Genomic DNA, 25,122 nt, shown 5'->3' with positions numbered 1-25,122 from the left:
TGCTATCCTATTTCGAAAGGTTAATACATTAGAACCTCCATTACCTGGATCATTATCCATACAAAATTCACTGTATCTTGCATGAAGGCCCACAACACTTGAACACTATCTAAAACAAAGTTCTTATTTAGTAACTTATTTTGTAAATGTTTGTGGCTGTTGGGAAACCATTCATTAAATCTGCTACAAGTGTTTGCCATTACAATTTTTTTTTAAAAAGCAGCTCAGTCTTTAATCAGAATGGTTGATGATCCTCAGTGTAGCCTTTGAAAAGCAATTTTTGGAAATGAAATTGTGCATCTCCCCCCCCCCAACCCCCATTTTGGAGAATGTGAATGGAAGTCAGGCCATGAGGAAAACACTATACCTTAGTTCATAGTCCTTGCCTGCTGACAGACTTTAACCTGCAGTCATTTATCTTGTTCATGCTGTGGCCCTCCAACTCCGCCCCCCCCCCAACACTGAACATCAATCCTAAGTAAAATTCCTTGCCAGAAACAGCTATCAGGAAAGAAAAACTTCGGCTTCTCACTGCCTCCCACCATGTCCTTTCCTCGTGTCATACCACGCAGCATCATGGTGACTGAGAAAAAATAGCAGCTTGTACAAGGTCCAAAGGTCCATAACAGCAGGGGAAGGTGAAGTAAGAAGTCATGTCAACAGCAACAAAGCACAGGAAAAATGCTTTGATCTCGTGAAGAGACACACTGACCACAGCAGAACATCCTCCCCATTTAAAACAGAAACAAAGACAAAACAAAAATAGGATTTCAGCTGAATGAAACAAGACCTCATCCAATGAACGGAATTGGAGTGAGTGCAGCATTTCAGCAATTTTGCCATCTTTTCCTTACCCCTTTTAAAACACCTCCCCAAATTTTAAAGAGGTGCAGATCCTGTTATTTTCTCCCCCCCCCCCCGCTCACAGTGCACACCTTAGCTGGTACAGAATCCTTTATGCCAACATGCCTATAGCCGTAGACATTATGAAGAAGAAGTCTATCATTTTGCGTGTGAATTGCAATGTCATTATGAATCTTAATAAAGTACTAGATTACGCAGGATTGTACTTCAGCAGCATAGTGGTAAAAGAAAGCATCATTGCCTATGTGGATTTGAAGAGGCCCCAAGTGTCAATGTCAGCAACTATACCTCCAAACCACATGAACCTGCTTGACTACTTTAGATGCCCTAATCTGTGCCCCCTTCCCTTTAGCTATAAGATAAGTAAGTACTGAGGACAGTGGCACCTAAGTCCTGATCAACGTCCCAACACAGCAGGTACCCAACACAGACATTGACACTTGGGGTAGCTTCAAATCCACATAGGCAATGTGGGGCAGCCTCTCCCAGGCTACAGAGGGGAGTAGGGAGATGTTTTGTGTGACAGAGTCTGCTCTCTGACCCTTTTACCAGAATGCTGCCCTCATGTATGGTGAGGGATGCTGTCCCTTTGCCATTGCTGAAAGAGAGCCAGACTGGCTGGCTTCTGTACATGGCTGGCCAAAGACATTTTGCTGCCTGAGATGAAGCAGACGATTGCTCCCCACCCATTGCATCTTACTTCAGCACTTGGGTCGGGCCACACCACATCTTAAGCTGAGCCTGCTGAGGATTCTACCCTCCAGTACCATAATGACACTCCCTGCCTACACACCAGCACCTGCACCTGAGGCGGCTGCCTCTCTCTGCCTAATGCTAACACAGCTGTGGTGTAGCTGTTGTTGTTTAGTCGATTATTTGTGTCCGACTCTTCGTGACCCCATAGACCAGAGCACGCCAGGCACTCCTGTCTTCCACTGCCTCCCGCAGTTTGGTCAAACTCATGCTGGTAGCTTCAAGAACACTGTCCAACCATCTCGTCCTCTGTTGTCCCCTTCTCCTTGTGCCCTCAATCTTTCCTAACATCAGGGTCTTTTCCAGGGAGTCTTCTCTTCTCATGAGGTGGCCAAAGTATTGGAGCCTTAGCTTCACGATCTGTCCTTCCAGTGAGCACTCAGGGCTGATTTCCTTAAGAATGGATAGCTTCGATCTTCTTGCAGTCCATGGGACTCTCAAGAGTCTCCTCCAGCACCATAATTCAAAAGCATCAATTCTTCAGCGATCAGCCTTCTTTATGGTCCAGCTCTCACTTCCATACATCACTACTGGGAAAACCATAGCTTTAACTATACGGACCTTTAACTTTATGGCCTCCCAAAATACATTTATTAGGTTCCTTCTTTACTATCTTTTAGATGCCAGGAGATGCCCATCATACACACCCACACTTCTAATCACAATTAATTTCCATCACTTTTAATCTGTTTCTTATATTATATGTCACTTTTTACCACTATTTTTAGTCATCATTTTCATTTAGCTTGTTCTTGATAGAGGTTTAAGATTGTGTTTAATGATAAGGTTGTGCAGGCTTGCCTTGCAGAGCAGTAGTAACAGCAGCAAAAGTCTGGATTAAAAGTTATTTTTTAAAAAAATCTTGTTGCAGTTGTGTCCTGTCTTTCTTACAGGGCATTCAAAAGAGTAGCACAGGGGTCAGCAACCCAAGGCCCATGGGCCACAAGCGGCCCATGGGGGTCGTTTGACTGGCCCATGGACCCCGCTGCCCATTCAGGGACCCCTGCCGCCTGCTCGGTTGGCTCCCATGCGCCGCAGTAAACTGGCGCGGAGCAGAGCGGGAACTGCCTTCCGCAACGCTGGCTGGCTTTCCATTGGCTGCAGGAAGCTCCTGCAGCCAATGGGAAGCTGTGCACGCCTTCTCCGTGCCGGAAGGAGTGCCAGAAATAGTGTTTGCACACACACACACTCCAGCTCACCACAGCATCTGTGGGACCATGAACCGGCCCAAGCCACAAAAACTTTGCCGACCCCTGGAGTAGCACTTTCCTCAGTTATTTTCCCAGGCTACCCACTACTCAAACCCACATCCCTCACTGGCCCTTCTTCACATCCTATCTGAGTTCATTTTCCTCACTGGAATGTTTCCTTAAACTGAGATAAGGAGGTGCTTCTAGAAACGTCTGACTTTTGTGGGACTAGAATGCACAAAGGTGAGAACCATACCCACTGTTTTGCACACTTTTGCCTCTGGCCTCACTCATCACTGGCATGCGGCTCCCTGAGGATTCCCAACAAGGGAATGTGGCTCTCAGGCTCCCTATTCCAACTTAGTTCGTGCTTGAAGGCTAAAACCCTCTGCAGGGATGGCACCCTGACTTGGGTTCTTCCATTCTAGAGAGCCTCCATGACGATCTACATTATAGTATGTTCGTTGCCAGAGTAAGCCTTTCCATTTACCCGGGAGTGTTAAAGGGGGTTCATTTGACTGTGGTCTGTTCCTTGGTTTTAGCTTTTAGCAAGTGAGGTATGTTTACTCAAATCTGTTTCTAAGAAACTATTTGCCAGACAGCCGAAACATAACCCTGACATTGATGTGAGACACCGTGAAGGCCGTTGCTTAGTGAGCTGCTTCCCATTTTATAGATATAGATGCATAAAATAGCATTTATTGTACCTTGTTATTATTGTATACCACCCTGAGAATCTTCCAGATGAAGAGCACCAGAGAGATTTTAAAAACACATAAATGAATATGCACCTTTGGGAGTAAGTCCCATTAACCTCAATTGGAATTACTTCAGCTGTTCTGAATATCTCAGCAACAAACTTAGGGCTGCACATTAATCAGTACATACTAATGTATGTAATGTTTACCTATAGTGTTTATGTATTTATTTAACAGGATTTCTATACCACTTATTCAACTATAACATCTAAGCAGTTAATAGTCATTCAGTTTGTCTCTAAAGCAAAGAAGAAAGCCATATGAAATAGTACGAAAGAGGAAACATCCTGGGTTCTTTTCTAAACCCTTTTAAAGTCCCTTATTTCACTTGACTCAGTTGAAAAACCAGCTTTAAATCATTCAAGGGGAAGCAGCTCACTAAGCAACGGCCTTCACGGTGTCTCACATCAATGTCAGGGTTATGTTTCGGCTGTCTGGCAAATAGTTTCTTACAAACAGATTGAGTAAACATACCTCACTTGCTAAGATGCCAGGAGTGGGGGAAAGCCCTCTCATCCATGAATCTTTAAAATGAACCTCTGGACGGTAGCTAAATTAAAAGCAAACACCACAGAATCGCTATCTTCTATTGTCAATCATCTTTCTCTTTTCCAAAACAAAATAAAAAAATTAATAAATATGAACGCTGCACAGTTTGTGTCACATCACAATCTCTTGTCTATACAGCATTTTTCTGCATGTGGGAATTGCTTTAAAACACACACACACCACACTACACAAGGCTTTTGACCTTGACAGCAACTGTAAATTCCCCCAAGTCCTATGCAAGCTTGGCTGCAGTCATCTAATCTTTACTAAATCCTGTGTCAGCGAAACCCAACTTTTGATTGTTTCATCTACCTATATATAAAACAGGAATGACTGTAACCTACATCCGCCTGTTATTCTGAGGCCAGTACTAAAAACAATAATGAAAACTTTCAGCTACCAACCTAAGAGAAAGCAAAGTGTAGGATTTACATCTAAACAAATAACCCACACATCATGTCAAACTCAAGAGGGATTACTCCTTCCCCAGAAATGATCTATAATGAACTGAAGAAAATGTTTAAAATAACTTTTGTTTAAAAACCAGAAGCTTTTTTACTAGGATTGATAGGAACTGAACTCCCCAAAGAACAAAATAAAATATTTATGTATGCTACAACAGCTGCCCGAATATTGTTAACCCAAAGATGGAAGGAAGAAAAGATACTGATGAAAGAAGAATGGCAAATCAAGCTAATGGATTATGCAGAAATGGCAAAATTAACAGCAAAGCTCAGAGACTATGACAACGAGAAGTTTAAAAAAGAGTGGGAATCATTTATTGTTTATGTACAAAAATACTGTAAACAGGTTGATACATTGGCAGGGTTTTAAGTAAATGCTTGCAACCAGCAGAAAATTAGATAAAATTAAGGGAAATAGTAATTGAAAAAGTTTAAGAATGGATATGCAGAAGAACTTGGTTAATATAAGGAACCAGAAGAGGGTATGGAGGGAAGTCCAGAGATTTAAAGAATCTCAAAGAGAAGGTTTGTGAAAAGGTATTTGTATAAATTCAGATCTGGTTGAAATGTGAGTTAATTACTGTTTTTATTTGTGAAAATGTAACTATGAAAAACTAATAAAAAATTATTTACAAAAAAAGAGGGATTACTTCTTGTCTTTTATGAATGGTTTCTAGAATTCAAGACATAGATATGTATCTGAGTGACAGGGCCAGGGTAAAGCTCATTCCTCACCTGGAATGAGTTCTGAGGTAATCTGTAACAGGGAGACAAAAGAGTTTCTAGTATTGCCTGTCAGAGAGAATTCAGATGCTGAGCACAGGTAGAAAGTCCCACTAAAGGCACTATAATGTACTCTCTCAACCTCTGAACTAGGAAAGCTAACATAAAGGAGGAATGAAAGCTGACCCTGATATATATACTTTGCCCCTCCTGCACTCCAACCTCCATTTTCCCCCCTGGTGCTGCCAGTGTAAGGGCAACAGCCTATGATGTTAAGAAATCTGCATGTGCAATGGGATTTTCAGTTTCTCTCCCTGCCCCCTCAGTCCCATTGTGTTCTCCTGAAATTTTCATCCTTTAGCCCCCAACCCTCTGGAACAGATTTTTTGGGGGGAGACACAATGGCCTGCAGGAGGAGGAGAGTGAAATGAAGTCCCATTGGACAAGCAGACTCCCTCTTGCATTATATCAGATCTCAGCCTAATACTCTTCTATTTGCAATAAATATAATCAGGAAGAATAAGAAATGGGAGGCAGAATGGATTTGCCATAATAGGCAATATAGTCACAGTTTGCTTCTTTATCAAGTGACAGACAAAACACATGTAAAGAAAGTATGCATGATTTTAATTTGGGTATACAATATGGAGCTGATTTCAGCCTGGAGGATTCGCCCCCTCCTGCTTTAACTTCATTAAATCTTTACTGTCAAGAGTTTGTAACAATTTCTTAAATAAGATGGCAGGTTTCCTGACAGATGGGTAACTGATGTGCTATGCAGTAATCCCTAATTATAAAAGAATTTGGATGGCTGACATGCCTAGCATTAAGGAGGCAACCGAAGCAGTGTCACACTGACCCTTCAGAAATGATTATTGTCCAGACATACAATATATCTGATTACAAGGAATTGGTGAATGTTGTTGGCAAGAATCATTACAACAATTCCCTATGTGAATGGACATCCATTTTTATGTCCTATTTTTAATGTGGCAACATATGAGCCAACCTCCCCCATGCTGATAAACTTCAAACTTCATCTCAGGTAGGTATATAAATCCTAATTATATAACTAAAATAAAAACATCAGCCAAAGGTTCTGCTTAGATGCATTTAATGATCTCCAAGGCTACAATTCTCTCCAGTAAGGCTAACTTAAGTCTCATTGATTTCAGTCAGTCTATGACAGGACATCTGGTTCCAATCCAAAAATCAGTGTACTTTGCTTCTGAGTTAAGATGGATAAAACCTCTTATAAAAAAGGGCTACTTTCTCTGATACGAGCTGATGGAGATTATTACTATTATGCATAATGCCTTTGAAAATCCCCATGGGCGATATAAAAGATGGCTTGATCAAACTATTTCATGAATGTATACACTAAAAACAACATAATAAATAAACTAAAGAATGAAAGAAACTGGTAGAACAATTCAACTCCAGATTAAAACATTTAAGAATGAAAAGCCTGGAAAAACAAAACAAAAGTTATAAAAGAGAGTGCCTAATTGGAAAGATTTGTATTTTATTTTGAATTGGAGATTATGATAATATATCATATTTTCTAGAAACTTTAATTTATGTTTCCAGCTAAGCTGTGTTTATTTTAAGTGTATTAATTTAATTTTTTACTCCCAAAGTCCTCAGCCCCCCCACCAAGGGTTCCAAATATGTGAAATGACAGACTCACCTACTAAGGTACAAACAATGCAATACCTAGGGAAGGTGTGAACTCCTCTATGCCTTACCCATTTTGGAATTTATTTCGAGATAACCAGGGGGTTATCTACCTTCCTGTGCCCTTAACAAACAATCAAAGCACTCTAGACATCCCACCAGGATTAGTAACACAAAAATCTGAAAAACAAAGCAACAATTAAAGGGTGAATCTCCACATCCACATCACCGATGGGATTTGCCTCTCTTGGTCATGCTCAGCTTCACCATATGGCTTTCCCTTCCTTTGTGGAAAGCAAAACTTCCTGTCAAAGAGCAGCTGCTCTAAGTAATCACATCAGACTTTAACCTTACAGTAGTCAACCACCAAACCCATAGATGTTTGTCAATAAGATACTTTGCTCTGTTGTTTTTTAAATGATCTGTAATATATATATTTTTGCTTGAGAGAAGTTTTCTTCATTCTGCTGCAGACCAACTGTTTTGCAATCAGGTGGTGCTTATCAGTGTTTAATGGCGGAACTATAGATAAATTCTTGGACATCTCCTCCTAATCCTTCCATACTATTAAAAAATTGGATATTTGATCAGTTATTATGTGACCAGATTATTTTGTTAAAGCAATCGAAAGAAGAGTATGACTTAATGGAAGGGAACATGTAATCACTATGGTTCTAAGCCTGATTTCTCATGAAGTAAGTCAACTGTATGAATTTCCCTGAATCATATATGGACATTTTGTTTTGCTATAACAACCACTTCATTAGTGGTTATTTAGAGGTCTGGTAACATATCTGAGCAACAATGTTACTTCAAGAGAGAAACAGAAGTTAGGTACCTTGCCTACTTGTGCTGATCATTCAAGACAACTCAATCTGTGTGAGCATTTTAATCAATTATCAAAATGTACAGTGCTCACAACAATTGCTCTCTATCAAAGTCTTGTAACAGCTGTCAGTGTTGTAATGCAAACCCTTGTTAGTTCTTACACATTCCCCTCTGGAACTAATGAGGGACCATCTGATAACTCTAAACATAGGCACAATTGAGGAAGAACCTACTCAGAAGGGGAAGTGTGCATTGATATATGACTCAATACAACCTTAATGTAGCTGTGAATTTAATCTCATGTCTTCATCTTCAGTCTCATTGTTTTTTAGCCAATGTGGTCAAGGTATTTTCAAAATTTAAAAGAGCTTAATTTTCTGCAATCCTATACTCATTTGCCTGAGAGCAAATCTCATGGTATTCAATTGTGCTTATGTTTGAGTAGATATGCACAGCATTGTGCTGTTAAAAGACAAAATCTTTTTTAAGAAAAAGAGGGAAAGATATGCCAGCAAGTCCTCTAAAGTCTATTTATTATGCAAATGGGTCAAATGTTCTTGAATAGAATTCTGCACAAAATAGCCACTACGACAATATGTTCAGTTCTAAAATGTTTAATTCCAAATAGGATGGGAATGAGCAAGTAGAAGCTGATATAACCCAATTTTGTTGCCTCTTCCAAGAAAAAATTAGCATGTCTTTATCCATTTATCTACTGGATAAACTATGACAAAACTTACTGGTCATGCACCAGGTTTTTGGATAATGCATTCCAGTATTTCACAGCAAGCGCAAACCACATATCCTAGCCAATCATCAATCTAGGTTGTGTAAATGTATCTTCTGAGAAAAAGAATATAACAGTTCATAATCACGGCTCATTCATGTATATTTGGGAGATATCAGCATGATAAAAACTGAAGTTATTAAAATTAGAAATGAGTAAAAACAGAAACATCAGCTTTTTATTTCTAACTGGTTTAGGGTTGCTTCTTTATATATAACCAAATGCTAATAGAAACCATATATAGAATTATTTAAAATCCTAGTCAAGCTTCCTTTAAAATGATATTTAAAAACTATGACTGAAAAATCGTTACCAAATAATGATCTGATTTAACTCCATTCCTAAAAATACTTTTGTATAGATTATGAACCACTATGATTCTAATGAAATCAACAGGTTAAAAAAAATATCAAAATAACTGGGCACAATATTCTCTGTTTTATTTCTAAAATAATTTAATATTGTTAAGCCCTTCAGGGATGAGGCAGATATGAATTATAACCCACATGAACTGCCCCAGAGCCTGCAAACATCATCATAGGAAGTTTGGAATCTGGCAGCACAACAGCAGATCTTCTCAATAGTGGCTCCTTGCTTGTGGAATGTTCTCTCCAGGGAAAAATGCCTGACATCATCTTTATCTATTTTTTAGGCACCAGGCAAACATGGCCCCTGCCAATATGGCCAATGGCCAAGGATGATGGGAGTTGTAGTCCAGCAACATCTGAGCAGCCACATGGCCCCTACCTCTGGTGTACAACTGTGCAGATTGTTTTAACCAAATACTAGTAGTCTTCATAGTATTCAGGAAAAACATTATTTGAAGGAAGAAAACATTAAAAGAATTAATGAAGGGGGGAAATGTGCCTTGCTTGGAAACATGATGGTTTTCATCTTGAACCCAAGTCTGGTACTCTGTCTGTCTGTCTGTTTGTCTGTCTTGCTACATAACAGTATCTTGGTTTATTCAACTTCACAGAAAAATGCTACTTATTCATTCTGACCTTTGAAAACAATCTGATAAACAGACTTTAGAGAAGAGAATAAATGGCCAAACAAACTGATATGCTTTATAGTGTACTAAACATAGCAGGAGTTGAATGTATTAATATTATTTCCCATGATTTATAATTTTATAATATGTTTGTGAAAATGTTAAGTGCATTCAAGTTGTGTTAAGCAGGGAACACATGCCACCAGAGAATAACCTATAAACCTTGGAAGATTTTTACAAAGGGGCAAGATGAATCCTGCACAACTAGCTATAAAGAGACATGATCAGTCTGCACATTATAAAATATTTTGAAACATAAATATATGAAGTAGTAAAATGACTTCCATTAGCTTGAGATGGAGGTGGCTTTGAGGCATTTAACAATAGTTTGGACAAAATTTCCCCAAAACATATCTTTATTTCCATTTCCCCCCCTACTCAGAATAAAATTGCTATAATACAGATTGATGGGGAGGGAGAGAGAGAATACCACACAGTTTAAAAGGTAAAACACTAGTGACATCAATACAGGATCAAATGTTCCTGAAAAACCCCTCAAATTAAGAGCTATATAGGTTAATATATCATGCTTGTGGTTATGCCACTCTTTCAAAATGAATGTGAACTTTCATTAATTGCCCTCATCTTGGACTAATCACAACGCCTAATTTTCAAAAAGGGTTGGGAAAGCTCATGTCATGCTGTTGATCTGATTATCACCAACTTTTCTTCTTTCACATTCTATGATAATTTTCCTATCACTTGCGCTAATGTTAATTGGTTTATATTGGAGAATTTGTGGTGCAATCACTATAAAGATAGGTTTTGGAAAATTCAGGATCTGATAAATGCTGCTGTGGTACAAAGAAATGATATTCACAGAAACCAGCTAGAGTTCCCTTCCTTCTCAGAGAAGTGAGATGTGAAGATGCAAATAAATAAATACACCTGTTTCAGTGTTTTCTTCTGCCAACAATTCTCATTGACTACCTGGGCTAGGTAGTATTAATTTCACATGATTCTCCCTCCATCATTAAATGCACTGATTGCATGCCTGTTTCTTGCCTGCTCTGTCTAGAAAAGTACTATTTTAATCATCTTAACTTGGGGTGGGGGACAGCATGGGAAGAACACTGCTGAGCCACAACTAGTCCATTAAGAAGTATGCGAAAAACTTAACTTGGTTCTAAGCCTTCCGATTCCTGCTGCGTTACTGACGTCAACAGCAGGAGGGGATTGGGTTACCAACTGCTTTTAAAGTGCCACTTAAATCACACCCTGGTGAAAATATTTGACAAATTTGGGCCTTGATAAAAGCTGTCAGGACAGCAGGACGTAGTATGTTAAACCAGAGCAGGCCAGAACGCCCTGTCACTTTTGTTAATGGCCTGCTCATACAAAGCTCTCTTGATGAACAAATGGAATGGAAATCAAGAAAGCAGGCCAGCTCCACTGGATGCCAGGACTTGATTGCAGGATCAGAGTCTGCTTCTTATATTTTGCATTCATGGGCACAAGTAATCTCTTGCTGACTGAAATCAGCAGGCTTTTCTCATATACGCAGTGTCTGAAAACAGGCTTCATCCAGTGGTATAAACATTTAGCGATACATGTGCTTGTCCCCAAGTACCATGCTGACACTTTTAACAGATTAAAGCTTGAGCAATAAATTTAGCCTTGCCTGGTTGGATCTACACTACCCCCTAGGTAAAGGTAAAGGTACCCCTGCCCGTACGGGCCAGTCTTGCCAGACTCTAGGGTTGTGCGCTCATCTCACTCTATAGGCCGGGAGCCAGTGCTGTCCACAGACACTTCCGGGTCACGTGGCCAGCGTGACATCGCTGCTCTGGCAAGCCAGCGCAGCACACGGAACACCGTTTACCTTCCCGCTAGTAAGCGGTCCCTATTTATCTACTTGCACCCGAAGGTGCTTTCGAACTGCTAGGTTGGCAGGCGCTGGGACCGAACGACAGGAGCGCACCCCGCCGCAGGGATTCGAACCGCCGACCTTTCGATCGGCAAGTCCTAGGTGCTGAGGCTTTAACCCACAGCGCCACCTGCGTCCCCTAGCACTACCCCCTAAAATGGAATTAATCTATTATTCTTTTCATACAAACGTTCAGAAACTCAGAGCTAAAGAAGGTGTGAACTTAAAACCTCTGAAAAACAAATAATTTCTGATTTCAGGAGGGGAAAAGTTATGTGCCTTTACCTAACTCCTGATAGTGGAAGCAGAAAACCTTAAAAACACAAGTAAAATTCAATAACTACTTTCTTAAATCACGTTCCTATATTGCAATCCTTTCAGTATATATCTGTGAATAAGCAAAAATAGCATACATTTATTTACATTCTTTTTTGAAAGGGTAAACCTGAATCACCTTCTGTCCTCCTAATTCCTTCTCACACTCACCATCTTAGAACACTAGCTTCATTAAAAGAGTTTGGACTAATAGCCAGGTGAACCTTGCTCTGTCTTTTGAGGAGAGGACAGCACCAATCTAACCAGAGAAACAAACTAGGCAACTGCTTGGTGTGGCAAAGTTCCACATGTGATTGACTCAGCAATTGCTGTGATTCAGGGGGTCAGACTTCTCCTCTTCAGAGGCAGAAGCCAGGAATCTAAAGCAGGAGAGATAATTTCCTTCAGGGACAACCCCTGAGGCATATAGCCAACTAGAAGTACTTGTGGTGCCAGTTTTCTGGCCTAAGAACATTGTTTTGTCCTCCTTTGATTCAGAGGACACCAGCCTTGCTCCATCAGAGGCTATGACTAATAAAGCTGGCTGGGCCTCTTTAAATGAAAAGACTCTTCCATGTGAAGGAAGAACTGCTGCTGAATCAACATCTGAGTTCTGCTCTCATGAAGTCTCCAGCCTGATACCTGCATGGAACTGTCCAAGGTATCTTTGCCTCTGCTGAGGTCAGTACTCACAACATAGCAACAATCAACATGCCTGGAGGAGAGCGCACCTCTGTCTGCACTTTGAAAGAGACATACACAGAGTTCATTGAGCAACTTATCAGCAGACAAAGTCAAGAACCTTGATCTCCATTGGCTGTCAGAGTATCTACAAAGAGCAGGAGTAAAAGACATGGCAAGAGATTAAAAGGGGCAAGGGCCATAGCCTGGCACCAGATCATACACGAACGTCATAGGTTCAATCTATGGAACCTCCAGGCAGAACGAAGAAATAATCCTGCCTAAAACTTTGGAATATGTGAATTTAAAATGAAATTGATTGCAGGTATATCACATTAGGGATCACACTGCTCTGTTCCGAAAGAAAGGGGCTGCAGACTTGTCCTTCCATGCATAGTCCACAGGTAGGCATAACTCAAGGTTATTTGCCTCTCTTACAAGGATCCAGGGATTTGGTGGTTCAGGAAGCAGCTGTTTTTTAAAAAAAAAAGTGCACAAGAGCATTGTATCATGCAGCTTGAAAAGGAGAACACCCAACATCTTTTTGATATCTAGGATGCACTTAACAAAATGAAGGCAACTGCAGGTTATAATACCATAGCTGGGATCCTATGAGACCCAGCTATGGGTCTCATGGTGTCTCCAATTTCTGCAATTTCCCTCCACCAGCAGCCACTTGAGCTGGTTTGTAAACCATTCCAAAAGAGACCTTTTTGGCAGTGCAAGAGGCTGTAGTAGATAGTGGTAGTGGAAGCCCTGTTATACAAAGCTTTGTCTGCAAGCCAATGAGATTAAATATCAAGTGTTCAGCGTAGCCAATAGAACTAAAAACAGCAAGTACAACTGTAGGAAATGAAAAAGTGAATGCATTTTGTATACTAAATAAAAAAGCCATGCTAAAAGATTACTTTTTCTCTTTAACCTTACTTACTTGCTGGAACACTTTATAAAGGAAAGGAAAGCAATTCACCAACAGCAAAAGTAGAAACTATCAAACAGATTACCTTGGCAGGCGTATCCCCTTTCTTCATAGCCAGCGTTACACAAGCACTTTCCAATGGGAACTAGCCATTCTCCTTCTGTACTGCAGTACATCTTGGGTGGGTCTTCCTCTTTGGAATGATTAACACAAGAACCTCGCACTTCCACCAGTGACTGGGAATCCATAGGGACTGTATCTGGAAACATGGCCAGGTTCTTTATAGTGAAAGGGCACTTCTTGAAGTACACTCGCACCGACACTAAGGCAACGCACGCACCCACATCTTGAAAAGCCAAGTAAAACCCTTTCCTGCTAACAGGTCCCACTTCACGGACCTCTGTGTTGAGTTTAAGAATCCGATCCCCAAGATCCATCTGAGTGAAGCTCTCATCGGCAGCAATGGTATCAATCTTTGTAAACTGATGTTCTCTAAACTTGACGGAATGGTCATCATCAGACTCCATATAATACAGGTTAAAAGTTTCCTTGCAAGTGCCCAGAACTAGTGGGATGCTGTTACAGTCCCTCAGGGTAAATTTGAGTTCCACATAGATCTTCTGAGCTGAGTTACGTGCTATCCAGTTTGTCCTCAACCAATTGTTCTGACTGTGGTCCATAACGTTGCAAACCTGATACGTCCTGATCGGCGTATAGTTCTCATCAACACCACTTATTTCTTCCCACTGAAAACATAAATAAAAGGATAGTTACTGGAGAAAAATAGTTATAACAGCAAGCTCACAGATAATTTACCAAGCAATGATCTGATATCCCCTTTTCAATTAAAAGTTAGAGAAAAGTCTTAGTCAAGGTATATTTTTAGAAAAAGCACATGGCACAACTCTCTTCAAAATGTCTCACAATACTGTGGAATGTGGGAAGGAGCTTGCATGTTTGCAATGCACACACAAAAATAACATGACTGTACCAAAATTTGGGCACTTAAGCATACCCAGAAGAAGGCAGGGATAGAATAATTCTCCAGGACAGGCTGGGTAATGTTTGTGTAGAGGAGATGTCTATCACATTGTTTTCTACCAACATTCTGAAGTTAATACAGTCTCAAGAGCACAGCACTACTTTTTTCTGAACATTTTGAAACATTTGGGGGAATTGGGTGCAGACCAATCTTAGCAACTTGGCTCTAGAGACCCAACAATCAAACACACCACAGCTGCAAAATATTTATTAATATAATATAATATAATTAATATAATATAATATAATAATATTTTTATTTATAACACAGCAAAGTTTTAAAGAAGATAACATGCCACCATAAAACAATTTGGAAGCAACAGACACAGCTGTACAATTAGATTTACCATTACCTACTTAAAAGAAAATACTGAAAAGAAAAAGTTAATGATAAAGGGCATGAGGATAGTAATGGTAAAACAACAAGTTATTTTCAGCTGGAAAATAGCCTGCAGATGATGAGCTAAGCACTCCCCAACTTGAAATTAGCATCTTCCTTCTGCTGCATTTCAATAAAAGGAAGACGCCTGAAGACTGTTCATGTGTTGCTGGTACATGATCCTGGTGGCCCTTCAATGTTTTGTGTAAGTGAATACACTTCTAAGGCCATAGCCCAACACTGCATTAAGCAAACTTAAAACCTCCGAGATTTATGGATGTAAATGCACTTAATTCGTTGTCGGACTTTTGGCTTTCCAATTTAGAGCAGCACAAGCATTCGTGCCATCTGCTTCTTTCTGTAAAAATATATCCATATGCATTGCCTGCGTGACAATAGGTAATTCAGGACACTTGGCTCTGGACTAATTGCACCTGTTTTAGATATAGAAAGTCTATTTTGTGACATACTTTGCATATGTGTTTTATTTGAAAAGCTAATCATTTACTTCTCTAACTGCAGAGAACAAATTATTACATTAAATGAATGGGAATGCACTTTTGTCCCTACTTACTAACATGCAAGCAGGAGCAAAAACCATGCAATTCATTCATGAGTGAAATCCTTGGGATTAATGGAGAACTGTGATTTGGAGTCAAGATTAGGCATGTCTAAATTCTGAGGCCACTGGCTGAAAGATGCAGTGTGAAATTAATGTTTACTGGGCTCCTCATGTTGATGGTAGATTTATGGAGGCACTAACCTGGTGGAAGTTTAAATTCCTTCTGCTTTTCGTGAAGGTACATAATTCTTGATAACTGCCACGTTTATGTTTTCAGGAGTTCAATTTAAAGGGTAATTTGGCCCAGCTGTATCTCACCTATCTTTGTAGATCTGGAATCCTTTTGGGTGACGTGGTTATATAACAAAGCTATAGATTGGCATTTGGTATATTATTAGATATGGACAAGATACCCAACCCTGTCTCAGCCAAAGATACATTAGCATAACTTTCTCAGCCCAGCTCAGCTGATGGGGATGGAATGGGAACAGGACAAGAGAGTAGGGACTTTGGCTGGATCCTAGGCCTATTCAATTACTTGGCAACCCAGCACAGAACAGTATTTTTAAAGGCTTGAAATGCCTATTACACAGAGAGACACGGGTGGCCTAAACCACAGAGCCTAGGGCTTGCCGATCAGAAGGTCGGTGGTTTGAATCCCCACGACGGGGTGAGCTGCTATTCTTCAGTCCCAGCTCCTGCCAACCTAGCATTTTGAAAGCACATCAAAGTGCAAGTAGATAAATAGGTACTGCTCCGGCAGGAAGGTAAATGACGTTTCCATGCGCTGCTCTGGTTCGCCTGAAGCAGCTTAGTCATGCTGGCCACATGACCTGGAAGCTGTCTGTGGACAAACGCTGGCTCCCTCGGCCAGTAAAGCGAGATGAGCGCCGCAACCCCAGAGCCGTCAATGACTGGACTTAACGGTCAGGGGTCCCTTTACCTTTTATGCCTATTACACAACACAGCAGCAGTAGCCCCAGCTGAATGAAGTTTGGATCTGGTATAACTTTGCACTCGCTTAATTTACACCAGCTTGCTTTAATGCCATCTCCTTGTGCTTTATGCCATCATGCTCCCCAACAGCAGTATTGCTAATTTTCCCCAAATCACCCTTTTAGTGAATTCACATATAAGTACATGCAAATGGATCCACTTCCAGTTCTGATTGCAACCTGGAGCCCAGCAACATATTGAGGGCACAGATTCCACCCTCCTATTCTAAAGCAGCCATTCATTCATTCCTAAACAGCCTTTTCCCCCTCTGAGTAATTTTTTGTGTTTTTAACGATTCTGCAGTTTGTGAGTATATCTTTATATCAACACATCTGTGCATCATTTGTCTGCATCTTGAAGACAATCTGTTTTCAGAGAGCAATTATGTATTAACAGAAATCAAAACAGCCATCTAAATTTAGCTTTCTAATAATAACTAAGTTTGATTTAGAATTATTTTATCATTACATCATTAAAAATGTGAGTGGCATGCAGTGAAATACAATATACACCTTTGAGTGCATTTCTTAGACCTTCAACATGTTCAACATTTTTCATTTTGCCACGCTGACACCAGGGGGTGAATACTGAGGTCTAAATTGCATGACAAACCAAGTATCACCAGTGTATACCTTCTGCACAAAGGGTTGCATTGAGCTATTATCATTGCATTAATTTGTAATGAAGACCAAATTGCCTGTAAAATTATAGAAGAATGAGATTTCAGGCCATTTGCACAGATAGCAAAACACCCAAACTAGCAGTTAACACTGAAGCATTGCTCAACACAACATCAGGTTCCAATCTTATCTGTAATAGATAGATATTATTTGCACTCGTTTCCTGATGGTGCAACACAAATAATTTTGCAATCCCTAAAAGAGCTTTTAAGCATTTTAAAAACTGTTAATGACCCTGCTGTTCTTAATGCTGAAATTGACTTATAGCCTTGTGTAGTCCTATCTTATTATGTGGAGACATTCATTCATTATTGATAGGGATTTTTTATGAGACTTCATGCCCTAGCAGCACTTTCAATCATGTTCCCTCCTGGTACACAATGGAGACCGTTTGATCAATTGGGCTCATGCACTTGAGAGACCAGAGTGTTTAACTGCCCCACCATCACAGCAATCATGTATGACCTCTCAACTTGAGACACGACAGGAACCATTTAAGAATCAGCAAATGTTGCTTGTATATTATTATATGTAAGCCATTCAAAACTACAGAATTCCTGCCAGGAATTCTTGGATCTGTTCTTAAGAAAATAAGAAGAGTCCACTGGAACAAACCAAAGACCCATCTAGTCCAGCATCCTATTCTCATATTGGTCAACCAGATGCCTATGGGAAACTAGGGAGCAGATTATGACAAAAAAGCACTGGTTTTCAGCAACTGGTATCCAGGAGCATTGCTGCTTCCAACTGTGAAGATAGAGCATAGTCATCATGGTTAGTCGTCAATGTCATCAATAGCCCTTTCCTCCATTAATCTGTCCAGTCCTTTTCACGGACTTGTAGAGTTGTGGTGTTGGAAGTGACCCTGAGGAACATCTAGTCCAACTCCCTGCAATTCAGGAATAAGCAGGTGGCCCACACAGGGATCAAACCCAGCACCAAGCTCTAGACAAAGAATATGCCCCCCTTCAAAATATACATTTTCATCAGCCCATTAGGCTGGCCAATGGTAAAAGAAGACTGGAGTTGCGGTCCAATCATATTTGGAGGCCAATCTCTGTTGTAGATAGATCAACAGAAATGTTTAACATTAGCAGCTATCACAACTATTTAAAATACTCTCGGGATTTTGATAGGAGGAAGGCACAACTCCCATTGAGACTTAATAAAAACAGTTGGTTTGGAGATGTCTTTTTCCACACTGAAAGATTTAACTGTTTTCACAATTCGAAACATATAATCCTTTGTACAGGATTGTACATTTGCCATGAGTTGACAGCATGAGTACCTCCAATTATTTCCATACTCATGTCAGACTTATGTTCGGATAGCAGTTGGGGACAAAATATAGACTGAACTAAACTGAACCTGACATGTTCACAGAAAACATACTGCGAACATGTGGCTCGGGGGGGGGGTGTGGAAATCAGAAGAAAAATGACAATTGGATGGGAAGATTTTGATATAATATGAAGATTGCTACATGTACTAACAAGCTCCAGAAATGCTGTTGGAAACAGACATATCATCCAAACAGGCAATGTGAAGAAGAAAAATTGCATGGCATTCTTGTTGTCAGTGTAATTACTTTACATCACCTTATAAACTCACAATGGCTGAGGAACTCTCACATTACAGATGCCCTGCATGAGAACAGTATGCATCTTCTGGGTGAATACAAGGGGATTGTTCATATCACTTTGTGGTTGCCAAGCAATTGCCCTAACAAATGGTAAACAAAAAGGACAGAACCCTTTAATGCCGTGACTCCCAAATGTTGTGTCAGGACCCACCAGCGGGGTGCAAAAACCTTGTGGATGAGCTGCCAGGCAGCCTGCAATGAATACCAGAGACAATGCAGCCCTAGGATCTAATGAATGCATGATGTCAGGGTCAGAGGTGAAGACAACAGGTGGGCACCTCAAACCAAGATCAAGAACAGATGGACTGGTTTCGTTTGGCTTAGTGGAGAAATGGAGGTCTTTGTGGCTTTCGCGAGAGGCACAAACCTAAGAGATTCTAACCCACATGGCCTTTTTTCTGCTAGAAAAAAATACCTCCCTGATTCAAAACACCATGTGCAGTGTTTTTGTTTGTGTATTGAGACTTTTCAGAAGCCTTTTGGAGACGCAGCCTTCTGAACAGACCATCAAAGTGACACCCAGCTATTTGTAAAGTCCTGCACAGAAGGATTTCCCCCCCCCCCCCCACACACACATATGGAACAGGAGGGTAAGGGGCTACGGGGCTGGCTAGATCCTGACCAAGTATTTCCTCATGCCTCAGTTTTCTGAAGTAGGTTACAATCCTTCTTTTGGAATGGTGAAATATTAAAAAAAGGGGGGGATGACTACAATTTCAGTTTTAATACATCCTACAGTTAAGAAAAATTCAAATCTTTTTAAGGAAACACATTGATCAATGGGGAACAAAAGTGAGAAATACATGCGAGTATGAAAGGACTGAAGGACATCATCAAAAAATACTTGAAATTCAGGGTCATTGTAAACTTAACATGGGGGGGGGGGGAGCTTAGATTTTTACATTCTTACTGCCTGAAACAAAGAGTGTGGTTTCATCAAACAGGTGCACAATATATCATTTCTTTACTCTACCCTGCTTTTCAATCTGAATATACACAATGGAACTCTCAAATGAATACATATTATCCTATTGTCATTTTAAATACCATCAAATGTACAGTGAGATTCCTTAATGCTACACTAAAATAAAACTGTTAAAAAGCACCAGCTGGCTATATCAGTAATGGCTTGCCTCCAAGTCTCAAATGTCTTATTTATATACAATGGAATTCTGCCGGCTGTTTAATATTTAGAGCTAATAAATATAATCAGCACTCCTATGACTAAAAAACCGCAAACACAAATATGCTTGAAAATCCATCCTAACTACAAATTTCACAATGACTGAAGGGGTGTGTGTGTGTGTGTGTGTGTGTACACACACAGTTGATAAACATGAGTAAGACATACAAATCTATGCATTTGATATTTTCAGTTGCAAAACTAAGCCTTCTATATATCTACAATGCAAAGAATGAAGTGGATTCATTTATTGTACTGCCAATAAGAAACAAAGACGGTTATCCATCAGTTTTAGCAAACTATCAAGAAGTGCTTCCAGTTACAAAACCAAGCACTTGCTCATTAAAACAACACCCCACTGGCTCCCAAAGCAGCCTGAAAACTTCCATTACTGTCTGCATGACATGGCTCACAAGACATTACCAAATGACTTCCACACTCATTTGAACATAAATATTTTCATATTCTCAACTGAATTGGGATAGGAAAAGGAGGACGATATGCTCTGGTCTAATGTACGCTTTACAGCAGGGGTGGCTAACCTATGGTCCTCCATTAGTTGTTGGCAGTGCTATTTTTCTAGGAAAAGAGGTGCCAGAACTCACAATGAACACCTCCCTTTTTCTCTAGTAATAGCAATGGTGCCTACCAGAGAGGTGCCAGAACTCAATTCTGTCAAGATCTGGCTGAAATAAAACCCTGGTTGTTGGACACCAATTCCTATTAGCCCTAGCTAATCAGTGACCAAGAATGTTTGGAATTGTGTAGTTCAACAAAATCTGGAGAACTAAAGGACCCTATCTTCAAGATTAAGCCATTATTGGTTGGTTGGTTGGTTGGTTGGTTGGTTTGTTTATAAATGTTGTCATCCATCTGCCTTGGGAGACATTTGAAAGATGTGCCTATGGAGGTGAGGTTAGGCTGTTGCAAAGTTACAACGCCAGCTGTGGCTGCAGAGACCATGCCGGAGAGACATGTTTTGTTGCAGCTGGGGCAGCTGAAAGCTCCCAGTTGTGTCCATCTGTTTATAAAGGAGCAGCCTCAAAAGGGACAGTAGCAGTTAGGGAGAAATTGGGGCTATATTTCAAATCACAAAATGTTTGGGATGACTAATTAGAAAATCTATACTAAGTAAGGACAGAGAGAGGAGGGAAAGTTCTTATTACTAAGTGGTGAGAAAAAAATGAGATAGAAGCAAGAATAGGTTGAAAATGGGCAGACATTGGAACTTTTGGGAAGAAAAATTAGTGGAAAACTAGAGGTTTTCAATAGCTTCTGAGATAGAGGACAGACATCTGAAGGCAGCCCTGTTTAGGGAAGCTTTTAATGTTTGATGCATTACTGTATTTTAATATTTTGCTGGAAGCCACCCAGAGTGGCTGGGGAAGCCCAGCCAGATGGGCATGGTATAAATAATAAATTATTATTATTATTATTATTATTATTATTATTATTATTATTATTATTATTATTATTATTATTACTACTCAAAAAGACAAAAAAAACCTATCAATGAAGCAAGTGCTTCTGAAAGCACTTCCCTGTTCAGCTGCACATTTTGAAGCAAAGCAACAGAATCCTGATCAATGCTATTGTTGCTGCTCCATGATCACAAAACTTAATGTACAGTGAGTTCAAAGTACAAGCTAGTGGGGTGTTTGTTTTGGTATCTGTATTTTCAAGTTATCTATATACTGGATTTCACAGGATAAAAAAAAAATCTAATCAACTCTCACTAAGAAACTGATTACAGATTGCATCAAGGTCAAAAACAAATTAGCTAAGCACCAGAGATCCTCCCCCCCCCACACACACACACTACAGCTCTAAACAAAAAATGTAGCCCTGCTGGGAGCATGTTTCTACAAGTGTGTTTAACTTCTTTCCCCTGTGTTTGAGCCTGCAGAAGGTGGGGGGAATCACACAACGATTTCATTGTTTGCCTTTTTGATGAATCGTGCCTCCGTGGCAAAACTACAGACATCATGAGACGATAATGAAAGTCTCTATTTGCACACCGGTCAGACCTCTTGTAGGTAACCATACAATCTTCCCTCGTGCCCTGCTTATGACCTCAGCGGCAGACCAAGAATCCTCCTCCAAGGATAGGAGGTGGTTTAACCTTCAGACTAGTTCAGTCCCTTGGGATCACCCCAGCCAAAGGTTAGCCTCTGAGTTACTACATGTCAAATTATTTGTGTTTCTGATAAAGACGACTCAATCTCAGGGGCTTGAGACAAGACCACCAAACTCATTTGACTTGAATTAAAGTCTCAGATGTCAGAAGCTAGCCCCATATACTGTAAGATAAGGAATGCTTTTTTAATGCTTAGTGGCTATTGCATATATTTTCCCTTTCTTTCTCTGCCTGTCTGAAATGGCAACATAAATCACTTGCTCTCCTTACACAATACCTATAGCTTGAGGACACATGCCAGGAGTCTGCATTTCAAATTGTCAAAAAATCTTATTGCATTTGTTTGTTGATAAAAAACCCTGAGCTACAGTCGGTCACTTTTCAGACAGTAAGAACCCTTTCTCAAAAAGCTTGTATAAGATACCAAATCTTTCTCTATAGCACCTAACTTGGATTGTATCACAATCCCTTGAGAAGGACACTAAGCACAAGAGAAGGGGGAAATGCCACAGGGTATGTTATTATTATTTGGGGCAGGATACAACTCGTTCTAGGTTTATGGGGTGCTTGGTGGGGGGAGAGAGGAGAGGGAAGTCTAGTTATGCAAGCAGACCTTGCTTCCTGCATGCTTACCCAACTTAGCACTATGTTGAATTTCATCCGTGATTTTTATCCTGAACTTCCTCAACATGTTTATTTGTAAACAGGTCACCTGGAAGATTCCCAGAGCATTCAGGACTTCCTCCAATTCCCCCAGCCAGGCCAAAGCATCTAAATGGGTCCCCCAGCCTTACAGGGGTATCACTTACAGCCAGTCCAAACCATCAGATCCCTCTTAATCCACCGGTGACCAGACTAAGGAGAGGACCCAACAAAATTCTCCTCCAATCTTAGTGTGTTTGACTCTTCCCCTTGATGTCAACCTTTCCCCTGAAACTTGACCCCCTTCCTATATTTATGAAAGCAAATATTGGTGTAGAAAACTGGTAGGGCTAAAAAAAAGTAACAGCGGAGCAGAGGAGATGTTTCCAAAGGGAAAAGCACCTGGGTAAGGAAAGATAATGTATCCCTTTTTTCTGCTTGTTGCAAAGCAGCCCTTGATGATGTTTTGCAGTGGTGAAATGGCTGCTGAGTTAATGCTACAAACTTGCATGCCATTACAATACTACAAATCTGCATTGGCTGCAATGTAACTTATGTGCTTTGCCTATTAGGTTAAAACAGGATTCTCTGCTCCTTAGAATATAAGCCCCATTCTCAATTTCTGTTAATCTTATTGCTTGCCTTACCAGCAAAGCTCCTGGTGTGTTTTCTCTGAAAGAAAAACCAGATTTTTAAAAATAAAAATATAAAATAAACTAATAGAGATTACGGTAATTAAATATAGGGCCTGATCTGCTAAGAATGAAGCTGGCATCTAGGAAAAGACATTAGCGGAGCTTCCCTGGCCACTGTAACATAAAAGCCATTCTAAACATAGGGTTAAAAAAAGTGTAAAGAGGTGTGTGTGGTTAGAAAGAATTCAAGCAGTTGATAGATAATAAGGCCTTAATTGCTTCCTTTGGCTCAAGAGAGCCCTCTGGCTACTGAATTCTAGATTTAACCAATCTATGTTCACCCTGTAGCTTTTTATCACACAATGCTATTACTGGGACATTTAAAATACTGAAACGGCATTCTGAGTAGTAGAATGATCTACCATGGCAAAGCAATCACATTCTTGGCAAATTTCAAGTGCGGGTAAGGGAAAGGGCACTTTGAATGTATCTCTGTCTTGAGTTGAGATGCCTGAGCTCACCAAGACTCAGATTAACTCAGAAATAAATCTGAGACTTTCCTAAAAATTGGGAAGATCTTGGATAAATCCCCCAAGCCAATCCATGGCACAGAAAAATTACCGAGTAGGGGAAAAGTCAGCTAACTTTCCCCCTACTGAATATGGGTCCATTTCATGGGTTTTGCCCCTACAACATCTTAATTTCCTCCTATGGAATGCAATGGAGCAACATCACAAGGAGCAAACTGAAAGGCCAGGGAGCTGGCAGTTCTTCTTTGGCTCAGATTTTAATTAGAGGCAGAGAAGCATGTGGAGGCTTGCAAAGCTAATATTTCCTTTGAGGTGTTTTTACCAAGCCCTCAAAGAACTTTTCCACTCATGGTTCAAAAAAAACCTTTGCATACATCTCTGGTCTTGGCACAAAAGACGTTCTTGTGGGAATCAGATATAGTTTCTCTTATCCCAGAGAGCTATGTGACTCCTGTGTTCAGTCTATGTGGGACCTCTGCTTATATGGACTTGCTGCTTAGTAATGAAGCATCAAAACTGGATTGCAGAAAGTTGAGCCAAATTGGCCCTTAAGTTACCTTGATCATCCTCTTTCCTTACTTCTGGGAAATGCCTGAAGTGGCAACATGGACACTTTCCTGAGAATATGCCTGCAAATTATAGATGCTCAACTAGCTCACACATCACTATGTGACTATTCAACAAAGATGGCAGCCCTGCGATTGGTTCTGCTATCAGTTTTAAGATCTGCTTTTATGTTCCTTGGGGTTCTGTCCCAGCAGCCCAATTCCAGACCCAACCCTACTAGAACTGTACTCTCCTATGGCCCAACACTGAGAGGAACTAGTGAAATGATATTTGTAAGGACATAAGCCAGGTCACTAGATACCACCAGGTTCTCATAACAGGAAAATTGCAAATATCATTGCAGCATGTGTTTTTCAGATGCTGCCCCTTTTGCAAAAGCTTCACAAAAACCACTCCGCTGGGATTTCTCATTTACTGGGTTTCAGTCTGGGGTCATCCATCACCTCCTTCTTTGTCATGTAACAAGTGTGTGATGCCTTCGTGTTTTCTGGGTAGGGGATGCAAGGTGACAGCACACAGTCGCACAGCCTGTTTGTCAGTATACAGGGGGAAATCACAAGAAGTAGCTCCAGCTGTCACGTTAATTAAGCATTGCTTGGCTTTGCAACTGCTCTGATTGGTCATCACCAATAAAAGGTATAAAAGAGCTTGCTGGAAGGTCACGTGGCAGATTTGGGGTAGGTTTCAAGAGTCTGATTC

The 25,122-nt window shown here is 40.4% G+C and overlaps 1 protein-coding gene across 4 annotated transcripts in view; it reads right to left on the bottom strand.

The window, feature by feature from the left end:
• The window catches only part of EPHA3 (EPH receptor A3), a 199,867-nt gene that overhangs the window by 115,180 nt on the left and 59,565 nt on the right, over window positions 1-25,122 (bottom strand). For all 4 annotated transcript variants that reach the window (XM_077927226.1, XM_077927228.1, XM_028726778.2 and 1 more), the window contains one exon: window positions 13,515-14,175. In XM_077927226.1, the coding sequence (XP_077783352.1) occupies window positions 13,515-14,175 (661 nt within the window). The remainder of the gene's footprint in view (window positions 1-13,514; window positions 14,176-25,122) is intronic.

Source organism: Podarcis muralis, chromosome 4 (genome assembly GCF_964188315.1).
Source record: "Podarcis muralis chromosome 4, rPodMur119.hap1.1, whole genome shotgun sequence".
In the NCBI taxonomy this organism is placed as follows: domain Eukaryota; kingdom Metazoa; phylum Chordata; class Lepidosauria; order Squamata; family Lacertidae; genus Podarcis; species Podarcis muralis.
The sequence above is the reverse complement of the archived record's forward strand: the minus strand, read 5'-3'. Positions and strand labels throughout refer to the sequence as shown.